At 38.4% G+C, this 15,950-nt stretch overlaps 1 protein-coding gene across 1 annotated transcript in view; it reads left to right on the top strand.

The window, feature by feature from the left end:
• The first annotated feature begins 3,863 nt into the window (after window positions 1–3,863).
• Tmf1 (TATA element modulatory factor 1) overlaps window positions 3,864–15,950 on the top strand; it is a 32,493-nt gene continuing 20,406 nt past the window's right edge. The window contains exons 1-4 of the mRNA XM_003473438.5: window positions 3,864–4,491; window positions 7,277–8,481; window positions 14,109–14,212; window positions 15,010–15,136. Of these exons, the coding sequence (XP_003473486.1) occupies window positions 4,350–4,491; window positions 7,277–8,481; window positions 14,109–14,212; window positions 15,010–15,136 (1,578 nt within the window). The 5' untranslated portion in view covers window positions 3,864–4,349. The remainder of the gene's footprint in view (window positions 4,492–7,276; window positions 8,482–14,108; window positions 14,213–15,009; window positions 15,137–15,950) is intronic.

The following is a 15,950-nucleotide window of genomic DNA, read 5'->3' as shown; positions in this document are numbered from 1 at the left end:
AATGCAGTCTTCCAGTAGAAACTTCTGGAGCCTGGTCTTTACTGGCAGCAATTCTATAAACATTTTGGTCTTTAGAGCACTGGCCAGAAATCAAGCACAGCCTTAGGCATTCCTGGGCTACTTTGTTAGATGGCAACTCTACCAAACTTCCCATAAGCCAGTTCCAAAGGCTCTTGAACAACCTGGTCTGCTATAGTAACAGCAGTGATCCTACTTTTCTGGCACCAAATTTTGTCTTAAGTTACTTTCTCTTGTTGAGAAAAAACACCCAAAGTTACTTTCTCTTTTTGAGACAATACCCAAAGTTAAAGGAGGTTTAATTGAGTTCACAAGTTTGTAGAGGTTTCAGTTCATAGTTGACTGGCTGCATTGGTGAGGGGCTTCACGGAGGAGAAACAGTTCATGACAGAAGATAGTCAAAGCAGCAAGCACATGATCAGCTGCAAGCACAGCAGCTCTGTGTTTTACATCTTACCCAGGGTACTGTTAGGATGGTAGCACATATACCCATACTCCTATCACTGGTGAGTCAATCCCAGCATTACATTCTTGATCCCAACAGCACACAACCTAGAATCAGCCACCTCCCAAAAAGCTCAACCTGTGACTGTGAGACTTTGGGGGATATCTAGATACAGGTCATAACATTTGCCATTCCTTTGTTTCTCAAAAATCCTTGAAATACAAATTAAGCACTAAAAACCTGGGTTGTGCTGTTACACTGTGGGAACAGGTACATAGTTCTGATTTTTTTAAATTTTAAGATAGGATCTCATTCACTGAGTAATTGGGCTTGATTTTGCAATCCTTCTGTCTCAGCCTCTCAGTTGGCTGGGATTATAGCATGTACTACCATGCCCAGCCTAGATGGCATTTTTCAAGAGTTTTGTGATTTTCAGTAGATTGAGTTTTAATTTTTTTATATTTCCATATTGACAAATTACTTCACTATAAAAGCCATATTGGGTAATTTTATGTGCTTTAGTGTAAAGTTACATAGTCCTCCCTACCTCAAGCAAATCTAAGAATTTAACTCAGAGCCTTATGTATAGATTTTTTGGCCATCACTACCACTGAGTTACATCCCTGGCCTGTCCTCAGTTTTTGAGATGAAGAAATTTAACAGCATCTCTTTTATAGAGGTACTGTAATGAGTCACAGAGCAGCTTTATGAGAAGGTAAAAGTTATTTCCATTTGATAGCAGAATAAAGAGTAGGAAGTTGCCCAGATGTTTACACTTAATCATGGGACAGGGATTCCCAACTGTTCTTTGCTGTAAATCCCCTTAGTCTCTGGGAAGTATCTACCAGGGAAAGCAGGACTGCGAGTATTTTCTGCGTCCAAATTCCAGGTCAAAGATATTGAAGTTTTGAGATACTATGTAAGCCCTTTATCATCCCTACTTTATCCCCTTCCTTTGTTCCATTGGGACAAATGCTTCCTATACATTTCTTTGCATCCTAGTAAAAAACACCTATTTTCAGTTTTTTCCTTAACTCTTGAGCTTTAGATACATCTGAACATTTCTGTCATATGCTCAAATGCCTTTTAGGTAGTCCTCCTGAGTCCTTTGGGGGATTCTCCCCACCCTCTTCTGGGGCATATGTATTCAGCCAGATGCTTTTGGCTTCTTCACTATTGCTGCCTAGACTGTTCTGGCTTGCTGTATTTTTTTTTAATTTTTATTTTGAAGGTAGTAAAATACAACAGAACAAGACAGAATAAAGCCAACTGAGACAGTGTAGTGAAAATTGTTACAGAACTTCACAGCAGGTTACTGGGATAACAGTACTAGGTATCACAGTATATCCTGTTATTTTCACAATAGTTCTTTCAATCACATATATCAAAATGAAATACAGTACATTATAGGACTTATCAAAACAATATTGAATAGAGCAGTGCCATTAATCAGAATAAAGCAAAATGGTAATAAAAATATTTGCCTTCAAAGAGATGGTAGAAGGAAATCCCCTTTATTTGCTATGGTCAGCCTCCCAAGAGATGCTCAGATCTCTGGTTCCCATTTGCTAATGGGGGGCAGGAGAAAGGGAGTAGGGGAAGTGGGATGACTGACTCTCAGCACCAGTAGGCTCACTATTGCTTAGCACGGAGACAGGCTGGTTGCTTGGTTTCCCAGCGTCCTAAGTTCCAACATGGTGCAGGTCTCAGGAGCTGGTGGTTGTCCCCCTGGAGGGGTCACAGCCTGCCACACCACAGCTGCTTACCAGGGAGGGGAGCTGCTTGCTTGGTTTCCCAGGGTCCTAAGTTGCAACATGGTACAGATCTCAGGAGACTACTGGTGGTTCTTCCCCAGGGGTGGCTGCAGCCTGCTGTCATTTTCTAATTCTCTGTGATTTTTCTGGCTTTCTCTTTTATTGCCCATCATATATCTCTCCCTCATCCTCAAACTTGCCTTTTTATATTGGGTTGCCCTCTACCTTTAGCTTTTCTTTGTTACCTGGCTTCATTTTCAGACTACTTTGATGTTCTGACTTTCTTCCGTTTTCCATCATTTTCACTGTAGAGTTTTTCTATGAGGATTTCCTTTCCTTTTCCTGTCTTATAACTGATTCTGGGCATGTTGCTCCTCGTTTTCAGGCCTAAGGGCTGGGAACAACAGATCTGTGAGGACATGGTACAGATCTATACCTTCTTAGGCTCACAAAAACCCACTTCTCAGTCATCACCCATGGAAGCTCCCTATCATATACATATTAATGTACTTATATAAAATTGGAAAACCATAAAATATTAAGGGATGATATGAGCTGGGGTTGTGGCTCAATGGTAGGGTGCTTGCCTGGCATGCAGGAAGTTATGAGTTCAATTCTTAGTGCAATAGGGAAAAAAATAGAATAGAATGGAGAACATGTTGAGGATTCAGTTCCAGTTGATTTTTGTAAAAAAAAATGATAATTTTTTAATGTTATAGTTTCTTGTGATGGGATAAACACCATATGAACAATAGGCAGGTTAAGGGAATAATCACAGCAGGGAGAGAATGAATGAAATTTAGTGAGTGTGGTGGGTGTATGGGAAACTTGAGTGCATGAAAATTGTTTATTGAAGGATGGCCATTTCCAGGGGAGTATTCCCTTATTAGTCATATTTTTCAAAAACAGTTGGAGTTCTGAATTTTTATATTACATTACTTTTAAGTGTTGGTAGAATTTAGTATTTTTAACATTATTGGGGCCAAACAAACACAGCTGCTGGCTAGATTAGAAAAGCAGTCAATTTAAGATTTCTTTCCATGGCCACATGTTGAAGGCAGTGCATGTAGAAAAGGTATTTTAAGAAATGTCACAGGATACATTGGTAAAGTAATAGTGTTTTAGGTGGCTTATCCCTTTGAACTGGTGTAACAAATTGTAAACTGAGCGGCTTATAAGTAAAATTAATTACTGTGCTGAGGCTGAGGTGTCCAAGATCAAGGAACCAAGTGAGGGGGACTCGTGTACTCTTCTGGTTCATAGATGGCATATTCTCACTATATCCTATGGTAGAAAAGACAAACAGAAACTCCTGGTCCTTTCCACTCTCATGACTTAACAACCTAAAATCCTCAACTCCTGGGGACTTGGTTTAAATATAGGAATCTCGGGAAGGGGTAGCAAGCAGACACTCAAGACCATTGTGCTAATGTTTTGACCCAGGGAGTGAGTGTAGGGGTACTGAAGGGAAAGACTGACCCTCTCATGATACAAGAGTGTTCACAGTAGTAGGCAAGGCCAAACCAAGATTTCTTTTAAGGCTCAGGTAATGGAAATGGTTAAATACTTAAGTCAAAATGCTAAGAGTAGTGCCACACTCAAATTTCCTTTTTTCTCTAGTTAGGACTGGCACGGTGATAGACTTTAACACCTGAATTATCTTTTGGGAGAGAACCTACATGAAGCTCACTCATTCTTCACAGAGGATTTTGCTTCCTGGTAATCAGAGTTTCCTCCTGACCAAACACTACTCTTTAGTTTGGAGCACTTCAAAAGCAAGTGGCGTTGCGTGGCAACTAACAGCAACTTCGGGCTTCCGGATATTACGTCACGTTCTCGGAGGGGTTCTTCCGCTTCGCCGGAACTCTGGGCTCCCGGATCTGGTGGTTGTGTACGTGGAAGGAGCCCGCGCATGCGTAGGCGGGGCCCTTCCTCTCAGCTGTTCGCGGCTAGCTGGGTGAGACTCCTGTCTCGGGGGAGACAGCAGGGCCATGGGTCCCTGCTGACTGCCAGCACAGTGGCTGAGGGGCCGAGGCCGCTCCGCCGCATCCTCTTTAGGGCCCGAGGTGCCCGGCCTGGCCCTCGGCCTTCTCGGAGCCGCCGCCGCCACCACCGCTGGCTGAACAGGAGCGATGAGCTGGTTCAACGCTTCCCAGCTCTCCAGTTTCGCCAAACAGGCCCTGTCCCAGGCCCAGAAGTCCATCGACAGGGTCCTGGACATCCAGGAGGAGGAGCCGAGCGCCTGGGTGGAGACCATTCCCTACGGAGAGCCGGGTAAGCGGTGGGATGGTGGCGGGCGCCCTGGGCCCCACAGGCTTCCTTCAAATAACACCGGTCTAGTGGTTGATGTTCCTGGCTCTTTCCCAGACGCTGCTTTAGTTTCCAAGTTGGTTTTTGCAGTTTGTCTGTAGGAAATCGCAGCCCCACAGTCCTCGGTGCCTTTTGTCCTGAGTGCGGGTCCTGCTGACTTGAGGTGCCCGGTCCTCTATTTCCTGGTCTTGTCTCTAAGCTCATTTTCTACTGTCCCAGTCTTCTTGAACCTGGAGTTGCTGCACTGACACCTAGGTCTGAAGTATGTAAATGCGCAGGGATGGATGGAACAATAGCTAACATTTAATGAGTACTTGGTGCTTGTTAGCACAAAAGTTTTTTTTTTTTTTCCACAAAAGATTTTTTTACATGGATTTCTCATCTTCAGCTCCACAAGGTAGGTTTGTTAATACCCAGGTTTTAGAGAAGATAGAAATGAGGTTTAGAACACCTGAGGAGCTTGCTGTTGGTCACACAGCAGTCAAGGGGTAGGATTTGACGGAGATATTACCAGTGGCATGGAATCTGTGGTCCAGGAATTTTAGATTGTATCGAATTGTTTTGCATAGCCACGTCTGTTACATTCTCTGAAATTAACCTTTCAAAACTCATTTGCTCTTTACCTAAGGAAAAACTCAGCATTTCTCTGTGTGAATGAAGATTTCCAGGTTTTGAAAGTATAAGTCCTTTTTTTTTTAAATTTTACATCGTTGAAATCAAGGCCTAAATTGGAGACACCTCATTTTAAGATACAATATCTTTATATCATGATCTTACTACTTTTTACATGGTGATACTTAACCGTGCTGGAGTATCTCAATTTGTTTTTTTTTTTTTTTTCCTATGTAGACCTTATATGTGAAATTACTAAACTGAGAATGTAAGTTTCAAGTATAAAGCTACTCATTTTCTGAGATTTGGGACATGCATTATGCTATATAATTTATTTTTGAAATAATGGACTCAGGTTCTAGTTAAGGGCCATAAATGTTTATGGATTGCTTCTTGTGTTTACAAAAATGACCATAAATCTTGAGAATGGGGTAGTTTAAATGGTTGTCAGGAAACCCTACAAGTACTGTATAAACCATTCTCTAAGAACAAACAATTTCTGTCATACATTAGGATAGTGATAAGCTTATCAGCAGACATAATCTTGCATGTTCACTTGAATCTTTAATTTGAGTTCTTATTTTTATATATTGAATAAATGAATTTAAAGCCATTATCCGCAAACTGAAATGTTTATATGCACTTTTTATTCCAGTCAGCTTTAAAGTTGTAATAATGAATAGGCTTTACCACAGGGGCTTTTAGTTATTTGTGCTCTGTCCACCAACTTTTTTTTTTTTTTTTTTTTTTTTGTCTTTTTCCTTTTTATCGGTACCGGGGATCGAACTTACAACTGCTTGCTTGCAAGGCAGGCACTTATGCCGCTGAGCTAAACCTCCAGCCCCCCACCAACTTCTAATTGTGCAAAATCTTTTGTAATTCTGCTCAGCCACTTTTTAATTTAGAAAAAGAAAGTTAAAGCGTGCTTTACATATTTTAGCAAATAGCCATTTTTATCATTGGGTTTTTAGTAGTTGCTGTTTCTGTGACTGATATAATTACCATTTTCCTAGAATTTATTTTCTCTATAATACTGTATTCTAAAAAGATTCTAGCAGAATCTGGTAGTATCTTCCTATAATCTCAGCACTTGAGGAGGCTTGAGACAGAAGGATACTGTGAGCTCTAGGCCAGCCTGGGTTGTATAGTTGAAGGCTAGCCTGAACTACATAATGAAACCCTGTCTCAAATAGAAAAAAAAAAAGATCCTAGTGTCAGGTGCTTTTTATTTTTTTCTTTAGTGTGTTACTACTTTTTATATGAAAAAGCAATAACTAAAAATTGCACATTTCCGAAATTATAATGAAAATTGATGGCATAACTTGGAAGTTAGAAGCAAATTCTAAGAGGAAGAAAAAACTTGTAGAGTAGGTTTGGGGAGTGGGACTTGGAAAATGCTTGTGCACTGAAGTGGACGAAAATGAATATGTTTGCTAGAACTGCCTGTTCCCATCAGTTTAATTAGATCTCTGAAAAGTATATTCATCTCCATTATTTTGGATTCAGTTTTTGAGTGTTGCCATTTGTTTTTCTTGTAACTATGTTTTATTACGATATTACAAGAATAAAAATAATACTAAAACTAAATTCGGAATTTTGCCATTACTGCATATGACCTGTAAAATAAGGGTTTTTTGGTGAGATGAATCATATGTATCTTGGAGTTATGGATTAAAAATCATATACCATTACTTTCCTAATTTGTTGTGGGAGGGAGTGACATACTTGCTTCTACTACTCTAGGCCAGGTCTGATCTCTTACCTGTACCACTAGTTCCTCTGAGGCAAGTGCACATTAGTTTTATTCTTTAAGGCCCTGAATTAACCCAGGCACTAATTAACGATGCAGTGAGCAAGGAGTTTTTGTTTTTGTTTTTGTTTTTGAGATAGAGTCTTGCAATTAGTTCAGGCTGGTCTTGAATTACTATGTAACCCAGACAGACTTCGAACTTACAGCTATCCTCCTGTCTCAGCCTCCTAAGTGCTGGGATTACAGGCATATGCCATAACACCTGGTTTGTAAGCAAGAATTTTAACAGTCAAGTTACAGGCTGTATTTCATAGATATGTAAATTCACATTTATAATGATTGAAATATTAATCTAATATAAATATATTTGAATATTTTTTGTCAAAGGAATAAGTTCCCCTGTGAGTGGAGGATGGGATACTTCAACCTGGGGGTTGAAATCGAACACTGAACCCCAGAGTCCACCAACAACCTCTCCTAAAGCAATTACAAAGCCAGTTCGGAGGACTGTAGTAGATGAATCTGAAAATTTCTTCAGTGCCTTTCTCTCTCCAGCCGATGTCCAGACCATTCAGAAGAGTCCAGTGGTTTCAAAGCCCCCAGCTAAATCACAGCGACCAGAAGAAGAAGTGAAAAGCACCTTATCTGAGTCTTTACACACTGTAAAGTCAAAAACTACTGAAACAACTGAAACAAAGGTGAAGGACTCTTCTTTGTGTATATCAGAGCAAAGTCTGACAGTAGCTTCTCCACCTAAAACTGAAGGCCAGCATGACGAAACTGTTAATAAAGAGCCTGATGGGAAGGGGCCAGCTGTACATTTGAAAGTATCTGAAAGCGTAACTAATGTAAAGACAACTACAGAAACTGCATCTACTGTTTCTACACAGTCTCTCACTACAGAGACCAAGGACGTGGCTTTGGAACCTAAGGAACAAAAGCATGAAGACAGACAGAGTAATACTCCTTCTCCTCCTGTTAGTACCTTCTCATCAGGTACTTCTACCACCAGTGACATTGAAGTTTTAGATCATGAGAGTGTTATAAGTGAGAGCTCAGCGAGTTCAAGGCAAGAGACTACAGATGCAAAATCAAGCCTTCACCTGATGCAGACATCTTTCCAGCTTCTCACTGCATCTGCTTGTCCAGATTATAATCGTTTAGATGATTTCCAGAAACTAAACGAGAGCTGCTGCTCATCTGATGCTTTTGAAAGAATAGACTCATTTAGTGTACAGTCATTAGATAGCCGGAGCGTAAGCGAAATCAATTCAGATGATGAATTGCCAGGCAAGGGATATGCCTTAGTGCCTATTATAGTTAATCCTTCAACCCCAAAGACTAAAATAGTTGAATCTATTGAAGGAAAACCTGAAGAAGAAGTAAATGAAACATTAAATATACCTGCTGAGGAAGCAGAAATGGAAGAAAGTGGGCGAAGTGCCACTCCTGTTAATTGTGAGCAGCCAGATACATTGGTTTCTTCTACACCTCTGAGTGAAGGACATGCTGTGTTGGACAAGGGGGTAGAGCGGTGTGAAGCTACGGAAAGTCCGCCAGAAGCACTTTGTGAGAGGGGAGATGTTTGCGAGGTAATTGTGGAATGTAGAAATTTTGTATATATGTTTCAGAGGTGAAATTTAGAACATGTAGAAACGTTCTCATTGATGCATAATGATTTATAGTAGTTTAAAAGTTAGATATTGGGCCAGGGACTTAGCTCAGTGGTATAAGCACCTGCCTGGCAAGCACAAGGTTGTTAGTTTGATCCCCAGTACCAAAAGAAAAAAAATATTTTGCCATTTTAATGTAGGTTTCAGGACCTTTAAATTAAATGTTACTGATATTAAATTATTTGAAAAATTTCCAAAGGAACAGTGGTAGAACAGGTTGCATTTTACATCTTTATTACTCAGTCTGTTCCCACCCTGCCCGCCAGGGTCTCACTAAGTAGTCAAGGCTGTCCTTGAACTCTCTGTATATCCCAGGCTGGCTTTCATGTGTGATCTTCCTGTCTCAACCTCCAGAAGTGCTGTTCTAGGATTACAGGCATGTACTACCCTACCCATCTTTATCTTTATCACTTTAAAATTCTCTTTTACTATGTATCTTTCAAGGACTATTTTCTTACGTTAACCTATTTTTTCAGCCCTTTTGCAGATATGTATACTAAAAGGAACCTAAATATTACGACTTCTTAGATGAAAAGCTTTTGCATGATCACATAAGTTGTACCGAATTTTAAGGGGCCAGGATACAGCTCAGTGGTGCAGCACCTGTCTGGCAAGTGTGAGGTCCTAAGTTCGATTCCCAGCACCCACCAAAAACAAAAGCAAAAACCAAATTTTAAATTACATCTTTTATTTAGACTTTAATTATTGATACTGTCCTTTTAGTTTAATATTCACTGATATATAGGAAGTATACTTCTTGTAATGTTTTAGTTCCTTGTTATTTTTTTGACCTTTGTAGATCTTTATTTTACTTTTTTTTTTTTTTTTTTTTTTAATTTTTATTTAAGGAGAAAAGAAAAGAAAAAAAAAAACAGTGAAGGGTACAAGTTATACAGATTTACAGAAGAAAAAAATGCGCAGTAGGAAATCACTAGTTAATAGATTACATATTGCCATCTTAGAAATAATTGTTCAAGTCACAGAATTAAAGTTTGTAGAGTGGACATTCCAGCAATGATACTGCAAACAGTTCTGTTCAATGATCCATTAGAACTCTGTGATATCATTTTCTGTCTTATACATTTAAATATACATGCAGTTATATAGTTTAGAGCATTTTCTTTTCCTCTCTTTTGTACAGTGACTATTACACATTTTGGGTTTCATTGCTCCCACTGTTCTTATTGCTTTTTTGGAAGAGAGTAAAACCAAATGTGACATAACAGAACAGAATCGGTCAAGTCAAAAGGGTGGATATAATAGATAATATAAAAACATAATACAAGGTGATCAACAATGGTTACCCTAATGCCTCCCGCTATTTCTAATAGAATTGCCTATATCATTAGTTGTAATACTATTGAACAAAACCATAAAGGATAAAACCGACAAAACCAAAACATTGGAGATATTGTAGGTCTTCAAAAGTAGATAGAAGTCAACGAGAATGGGCGTTATAATGAATCTCATTATCTTCTCAGCTGATGCCTAAACTTTCGAACCTGATACTATTCAGCAAAACAGAATAGAGGAACCTCAGTCAAAAACAAGATGGTGAGAGTAATACAGGGCTTCAAATCGAGAAAATAGAAAGTCAAAGTGGGTTACTATATTATATCCTGCTATATTTTTCCCTTTAATTAAATGGATAACAATAAAAAAGTATATAATGGAGTGGAGATTGAGAAAAAGAAAAAGAGGGCATAACAGCGAAACAGGGCAGATCAAAACATAACCTTTTAAGCAGAATAGTGTTTCACCACCAGATATTTCCGACTTAAAAATAGTTACCATATTGACTCCCTCCCTGAAGTCCTTGAGTACAACTTCATATACTGTAGCATTAAGTATATCAAAACAATGTAAAACCATTTAAGAGAATGACAGCATTATAGAGTATTTGGAATTGACTAACAGAAAATGAACAATGGTCTCTGTATAATCTCCTTGTCTTTAAAAGGTTTTTGCTTATACTAACGTACATAACAAAATCCAATAAGATACAACCTGGTTAGACCATTGGAGACAGAAGAACAAAAGCTAGATGAGACTTCAAAACAAGATGGTACTGAATCAGCATTACCTATTAAGATGTCATTTTCTCAAAAATAGCTGTTCCTATCATCCAATCTTCTCTGTCTCATTTCTGTTGAGCTCTTTTTCTGTCAGTAGCTGTCAGTTTGTCTTCTTCATTTTGTTCTCTGCTCCATTCGTTGTGGCCTCCCTGCCACTATTTCTGGGTTCTTTGTATTTTTCTTTTTTTAGAATATCCTGCAATACTTTCTGTAGAGTTGAATTGGTGGTTGCAAATTCCCCCAGTTCCTCTTTATCCTGGAAGCACCTCGTTTTTCCATCAATTTCCAGGGACAGTTGTGCAGGATATCTCAATCTTGGCTGGAGATTATTATCTTTCAAAGCTTGAATTATTTCCCCCCATGCTCTTCGTGATTTGATGGTTTGTGAAGAGAAATCTGCTGTAATTCTGATGGGTGTTCCTTTGTAAGTGATCTGTTTCTTGTCTCTTACAGCTTTTAATATTCTGTTCTTGTATTGAATTTCTGGGATTTTTATTATTATATGCCTGGGTGTTTCTCTGTTAGGGTTGTAGGTAGCTGGGGTCCTGTATGCCTCATACAGCTGAGTATCTTTACCTTTTGCTAAATTAGGAAAATTCTCCTGGATTATTTCTGTGAGTAGCTTTTGTAATTCACTTGTTTGTGTCCCTACTTCTTCTTCTATGTTCTTAATCCTTAAGTGGTGGCTCCTCTTATCATCTTCTTGTCTTTGTATTATTGCTGTTTGTTTCTTTGTTATTTTTAAGAAGTTTTTCATTTCATTCTCCCATATTTCAAGTCTGCCCTCCAGTTCAGATAGTCTGTCCTTAGTTTCTTTCAAGCTGTTATGCCAGTCTTGTATAGACTTATTAATTTCTTGATAGTCCCTTTGAACCTGCTTCACATACTCAATGCTTTCTCTGTTTTCTCCATCAAGCAATTCTCCCCTCTTTTTCTGTTCTTCCATTCCACCATCTGTTTTTTCCTGGGTGGTGTTTAGCATTTCTCTAACTATTCTGCATACTTCTAGCTTCAGATCATTGATAACTTCATTCCTGAATTGGTCTATGAGGCTCTCAATATGGTGCTTAATGTATACTGGTGCGGCGTCCATTATTGCCTGTTTCTCAGGATTGGGGGCTGAGGAGCTTTTTTTGTTGCTTCCCTTCCCCATATTTTTTGTTCCTTATAAAATGCAATCTTACAAAGGAGGCCCGGCTTCCCTGCCTGTCAGCCACAGCCTGATCAAATTGCGCTGGCTAGTTGTTCCCGCCCACCGCTGCGCACCAGGGAGTCGGAGGAGGCAGCCTACGCGGAAGTCAGTCGCTCCTCCGGGCCATCGTCCGGCTCTGGGATCTGGGTTAGGCTAGTCTAGCCTAGAGAGTCCGCCAGCAGCGTCACTCAGGCCAGGCACTTTTCTCCAATCCCGTCCGAGAGGGGAATGGCGCCCAGAGAGATCTCCGCTAGAGTCAAACTGTGGTGGGGGGTCAGATTCTCACTCACCTCGCCACCAGTCAGTTTTCGTGTACACCTCTGTCCGTCCTTTTTTTTTCGACTCCGTTCTCCCGTTCCCAGAGCTCGGCGCTCCCAGAGCTCGGCGCGTCTCTCCTTGCTGAGCCGCTGTGGAGATAGCCGGCCGCCGCACGGCGGGAAATCCAAACCGGTTTCCGATGGCGCGGAGTCGAGCCTCCACACCGAGATTTTTCTGTTCCTATTTTAGCGCCAGGACTGTATTCCAAGTTGGATTCTCTCAGCCCAGTTCGTTCCTGAGTCAGCAGAGCATATCTCTACTGATTCGTGTCTCCCTAGTCCGCATTATTTCTGGCCTCTGAGCCGAACCTTTCAGAGAGCCTCTGGTAGTTGCTGTTGTCTGTCCGCCATGTTCTCTGGTCTCCCTATTTTACTTTTTTATTACTACATGTGTGTGATACATAATGTTGACATTCCTTATGGGGAATTGGTGCATGTACATAATATTTTTAATATCTCCTGTTGAAAACTGTCTTACATGCATGAGAAAGGGAAATGTCCAAGGAACAAAGACATCATTATACTTAGGAATGACATATTGCTTCTACCTAATATCATCCTAAAGGAAAGTGGTATAGAGTCTTTAATTTTAAGTCACAATTTTGGTTTTTCCTGTGATTTTTATATATAGTAAATGAGTTGAATCTAATTTTTTTTTAGAGGAAAAATAGAAATAAAACAGTTTCAAATCAGGCCAACAGAGTAACAATAATATATTGCATAGTTATCTTCATAGTAGTTACTCAGAGTACAAGAAATAGGCATAAAATATTGTCCAAACAATATTAGTACAAGTCTTTCTTTTCAGTGAATTAAGAGGAAGTAGCTAGGGGCTGGGGATTTAGCTCAGCTGCATAAGCACCTGCATTGCAAGCAGGCAGTCGTGAGTTCGATCCCCGGTACCGATAAAAAGGAAAAAGACCAAAAAAAAAAAGAGGAAGTAGCTGTATAACTATCTTATGTATATGTACTGACATTTTGAATAAACTTATGAGACATAGGGTATTTTAAAATGCCATGTATTGAATTGTCTAATATTTTTTAAAGGATGGGATTCTGTTTCCTAAGTTCAATATTAACACAGAAACAAAATGTCATGCAATATTACTCCAATTAGTAGTTGCAAAGTACCATAAAATATGAAATGGTTTTTTTGAATTCCTAGAACTCAACACTAAGTGACTATCAATAAAATATTTTTGAATATTTTAAGTTTACCTCAGGCAAGTGACTTTTTGGTTAGCTTACACTTAACTCAGATGAAAAAAATTTTTTTAGTCCAGAAGTTACCCATTCTTCCCACACACAAATTTATCACTGCTTCTGCAGGAGCCAAGGAATAATATTCTAGGAATTGCTTTTTGTTTTGCCTTAATTGATATAGTCTGGAAATTTTAATATTGATTGACCATGAGTTAGCCAAAATTAATTTTTTTTTAAATACAGTGTATCACATTAAAAAATTTACATATTTAGGTTAAAGGATAATGTGGAAAACAGATACTCTTTGACCTCCTCTTTGATCTTTTTTGATTACCTCTGCATACTTTCCTCTTTTGTTGGATATAATGATTGTCCCAGAGTTTTGCTGTTAACAGAGAAGCTGTTGCAAATGTAGTTAACACGTGTAGTGTATTTACCTGTAGTTTTCTCCTTTAAGTTTACCTGGAAGTGGACTTTTCATACCTCAAAGGACACAGACATTCAATTAGATATTGTTTAACTATTTTTCAAAGTGGTGTATTTTTACTCCCACCTGCTAAGCGGTTGTTCCAATTTGTGTTCTACCAGCTGTGTTCTTGTTCTGTCTCCACTGTGTTCCCAATACTGTTTTTAATTGTTTTTATGAGATAATGTTATTTTTAGTATAGTGATTGAGATACCTTTACAGCTTAGCACCTGCATGCACAAATGATCTTTTGAAAAAGTACATGTTTTGACTTTTATGTACTTTGTGTCCAGACAGTTGAATTCCTGAATGAGAAACTGGAAAAAAGAGAGGCTCAGTTACTAACTCTCAGTAAAGAAAAAGCACTTTTAGAAGAAGCTTATGATAACCTAAAAGAGTGAGTATACTACGAATATGATAATTTTTTACTTTGTGGAGGCATGTAATACTTTGCAGTTATTTAAGAATGTTATTAAAATGTTTTATAATTTAACTTTTATAATTACTGAAAATTGAATAGCATTTCACTCAAGAAACTTATCTTTTTTTTTTTTTTTTTGTCTTTTTCCTTTTTATCGGTACCAGGGATCAAACCCACGACTGCCTGCTTGCAAGGCAGGCGCTTATGCCGCTGAGCTAAATCCCCAGCCCCAAGAAACTTATCTTAAGATTACTTTTCTCCTGGAGTTATCTTTACCATTTTGCCTTTGGCACTGAAGGGAGATGTTTTGCGTAAACTACAGTTTCCGTTATTATTAATAATCATTTCACATTAGAAATTTAAAACATGTCTTTAGGGGCCGAGGATATAGCTCAGTGGTACAGTGTATGCCTGGCAAGCACGAGGTTGTGAGTTCGATTTCTGGTATCCAAAAATAAATAAACATGTCTTTAAAAGAATCTGTAATATAGTTAAAATACTGCATGTTGGTTTGCCTTAAGGTGGTAATTAGGGAAATGTGATATAAGATTCAAAATTAAACATTTTGTTTCTTAGTTTTACACATCAAGCATAGGTGACATTTTCTAATTCATTATTTGACCTATTTTAAAATAAATTTAAGAAGTAATTTTTCTCTTAAAAGTTAATAGAAAACCAGTCTATTTTAATGAGGTATATGTTGGAGAACTGAATTCATCTTGTTACCTTTCTAGTATATAAACAATCTTCATTCTCAAATATTTTAAATGTAGTGAAATGTTCAGAGTGAAAGAAGAAAGCAGTAGCATCTCATCCTTGAAAGATGAGTTCACTCAAAGAATTGCGGAAGCAGAAAAGAAAGTTCAGCTAGCCTGCAAAGAGAGAGATGCTGCTAAAAAGGTAATAGAAACTTAAAATAATTGTAATTAAACTCTAAAGAGAAAGATTGTGGTGAATGCACTCATCACATTTTGTATTGAATAAAAGTAAGATTAAGAGGAAATAGCATATTAACGAGTAAATTATAGGGTCGGGATTTAGCTCAGTGACTTAAGGGCCCAAAATCAAACAAAAATACCCAAATAAATTATAGAGTTCTGATGCATTTAAATTTAAAGATTTTTTTTTGGTATTAGGGCTCGAACTCATTGACCTCATGTTTGCCGGGCAGACACTACGCCACTGAGCTATATCTCTGACCCAAGATTTTGATATTTTAAAAGAATTAAGCTTATATTACTTTGTGTAATTTATATGTAAATCTTTGTAAGATATATAGCAAAGATTATTAGAAGAGTTTTTGTGGATGATAGTTTTATTAAAATAATACCTAAATCTAAACAGAACTGTATACATTTTAAAAAATTATTACTCTCATTTTCCAAATGCCTCAAATATTTATACATTAAGTCAAAGAACTTTTGTTTTCATAATTTTAAAATATAAATTTCTAGTGGTTAATATTGTCTTTTGGGAGGAATAATGTTGACTTATTTGAATGCAGAATTTCCACCCTCAATGCTATTGACATTTTGGGCTAGGTAATTCTGTGTTGTGGGGAGCTGTTCTGAGCCTTGCAGGATGATTAGCAACCTCTTTGGCCTTTATCCTTGCCATTCTAGTAGCACTCTCCCTCGAGCCAGTTGCTATAGATTGCTGAATATTCTCTTGAGAGCAGTTACCCCTGGTAGGGAGCCGTTGTTAATGCTTCTGT

Source organism: Cavia porcellus, unplaced genomic scaffold (assembly GCF_034190915.1).
Source record: "Cavia porcellus strain 051 isolate PalLab524CR breed Dunkin Hartley unplaced genomic scaffold, mCavPor4.1 scaffold_13, whole genome shotgun sequence".
NCBI lineage: Eukaryota > Metazoa > Chordata > Mammalia > Rodentia > Caviidae > Cavia > Cavia porcellus.
This window is presented reverse-complemented; position numbering and strand designations above follow the sequence as displayed.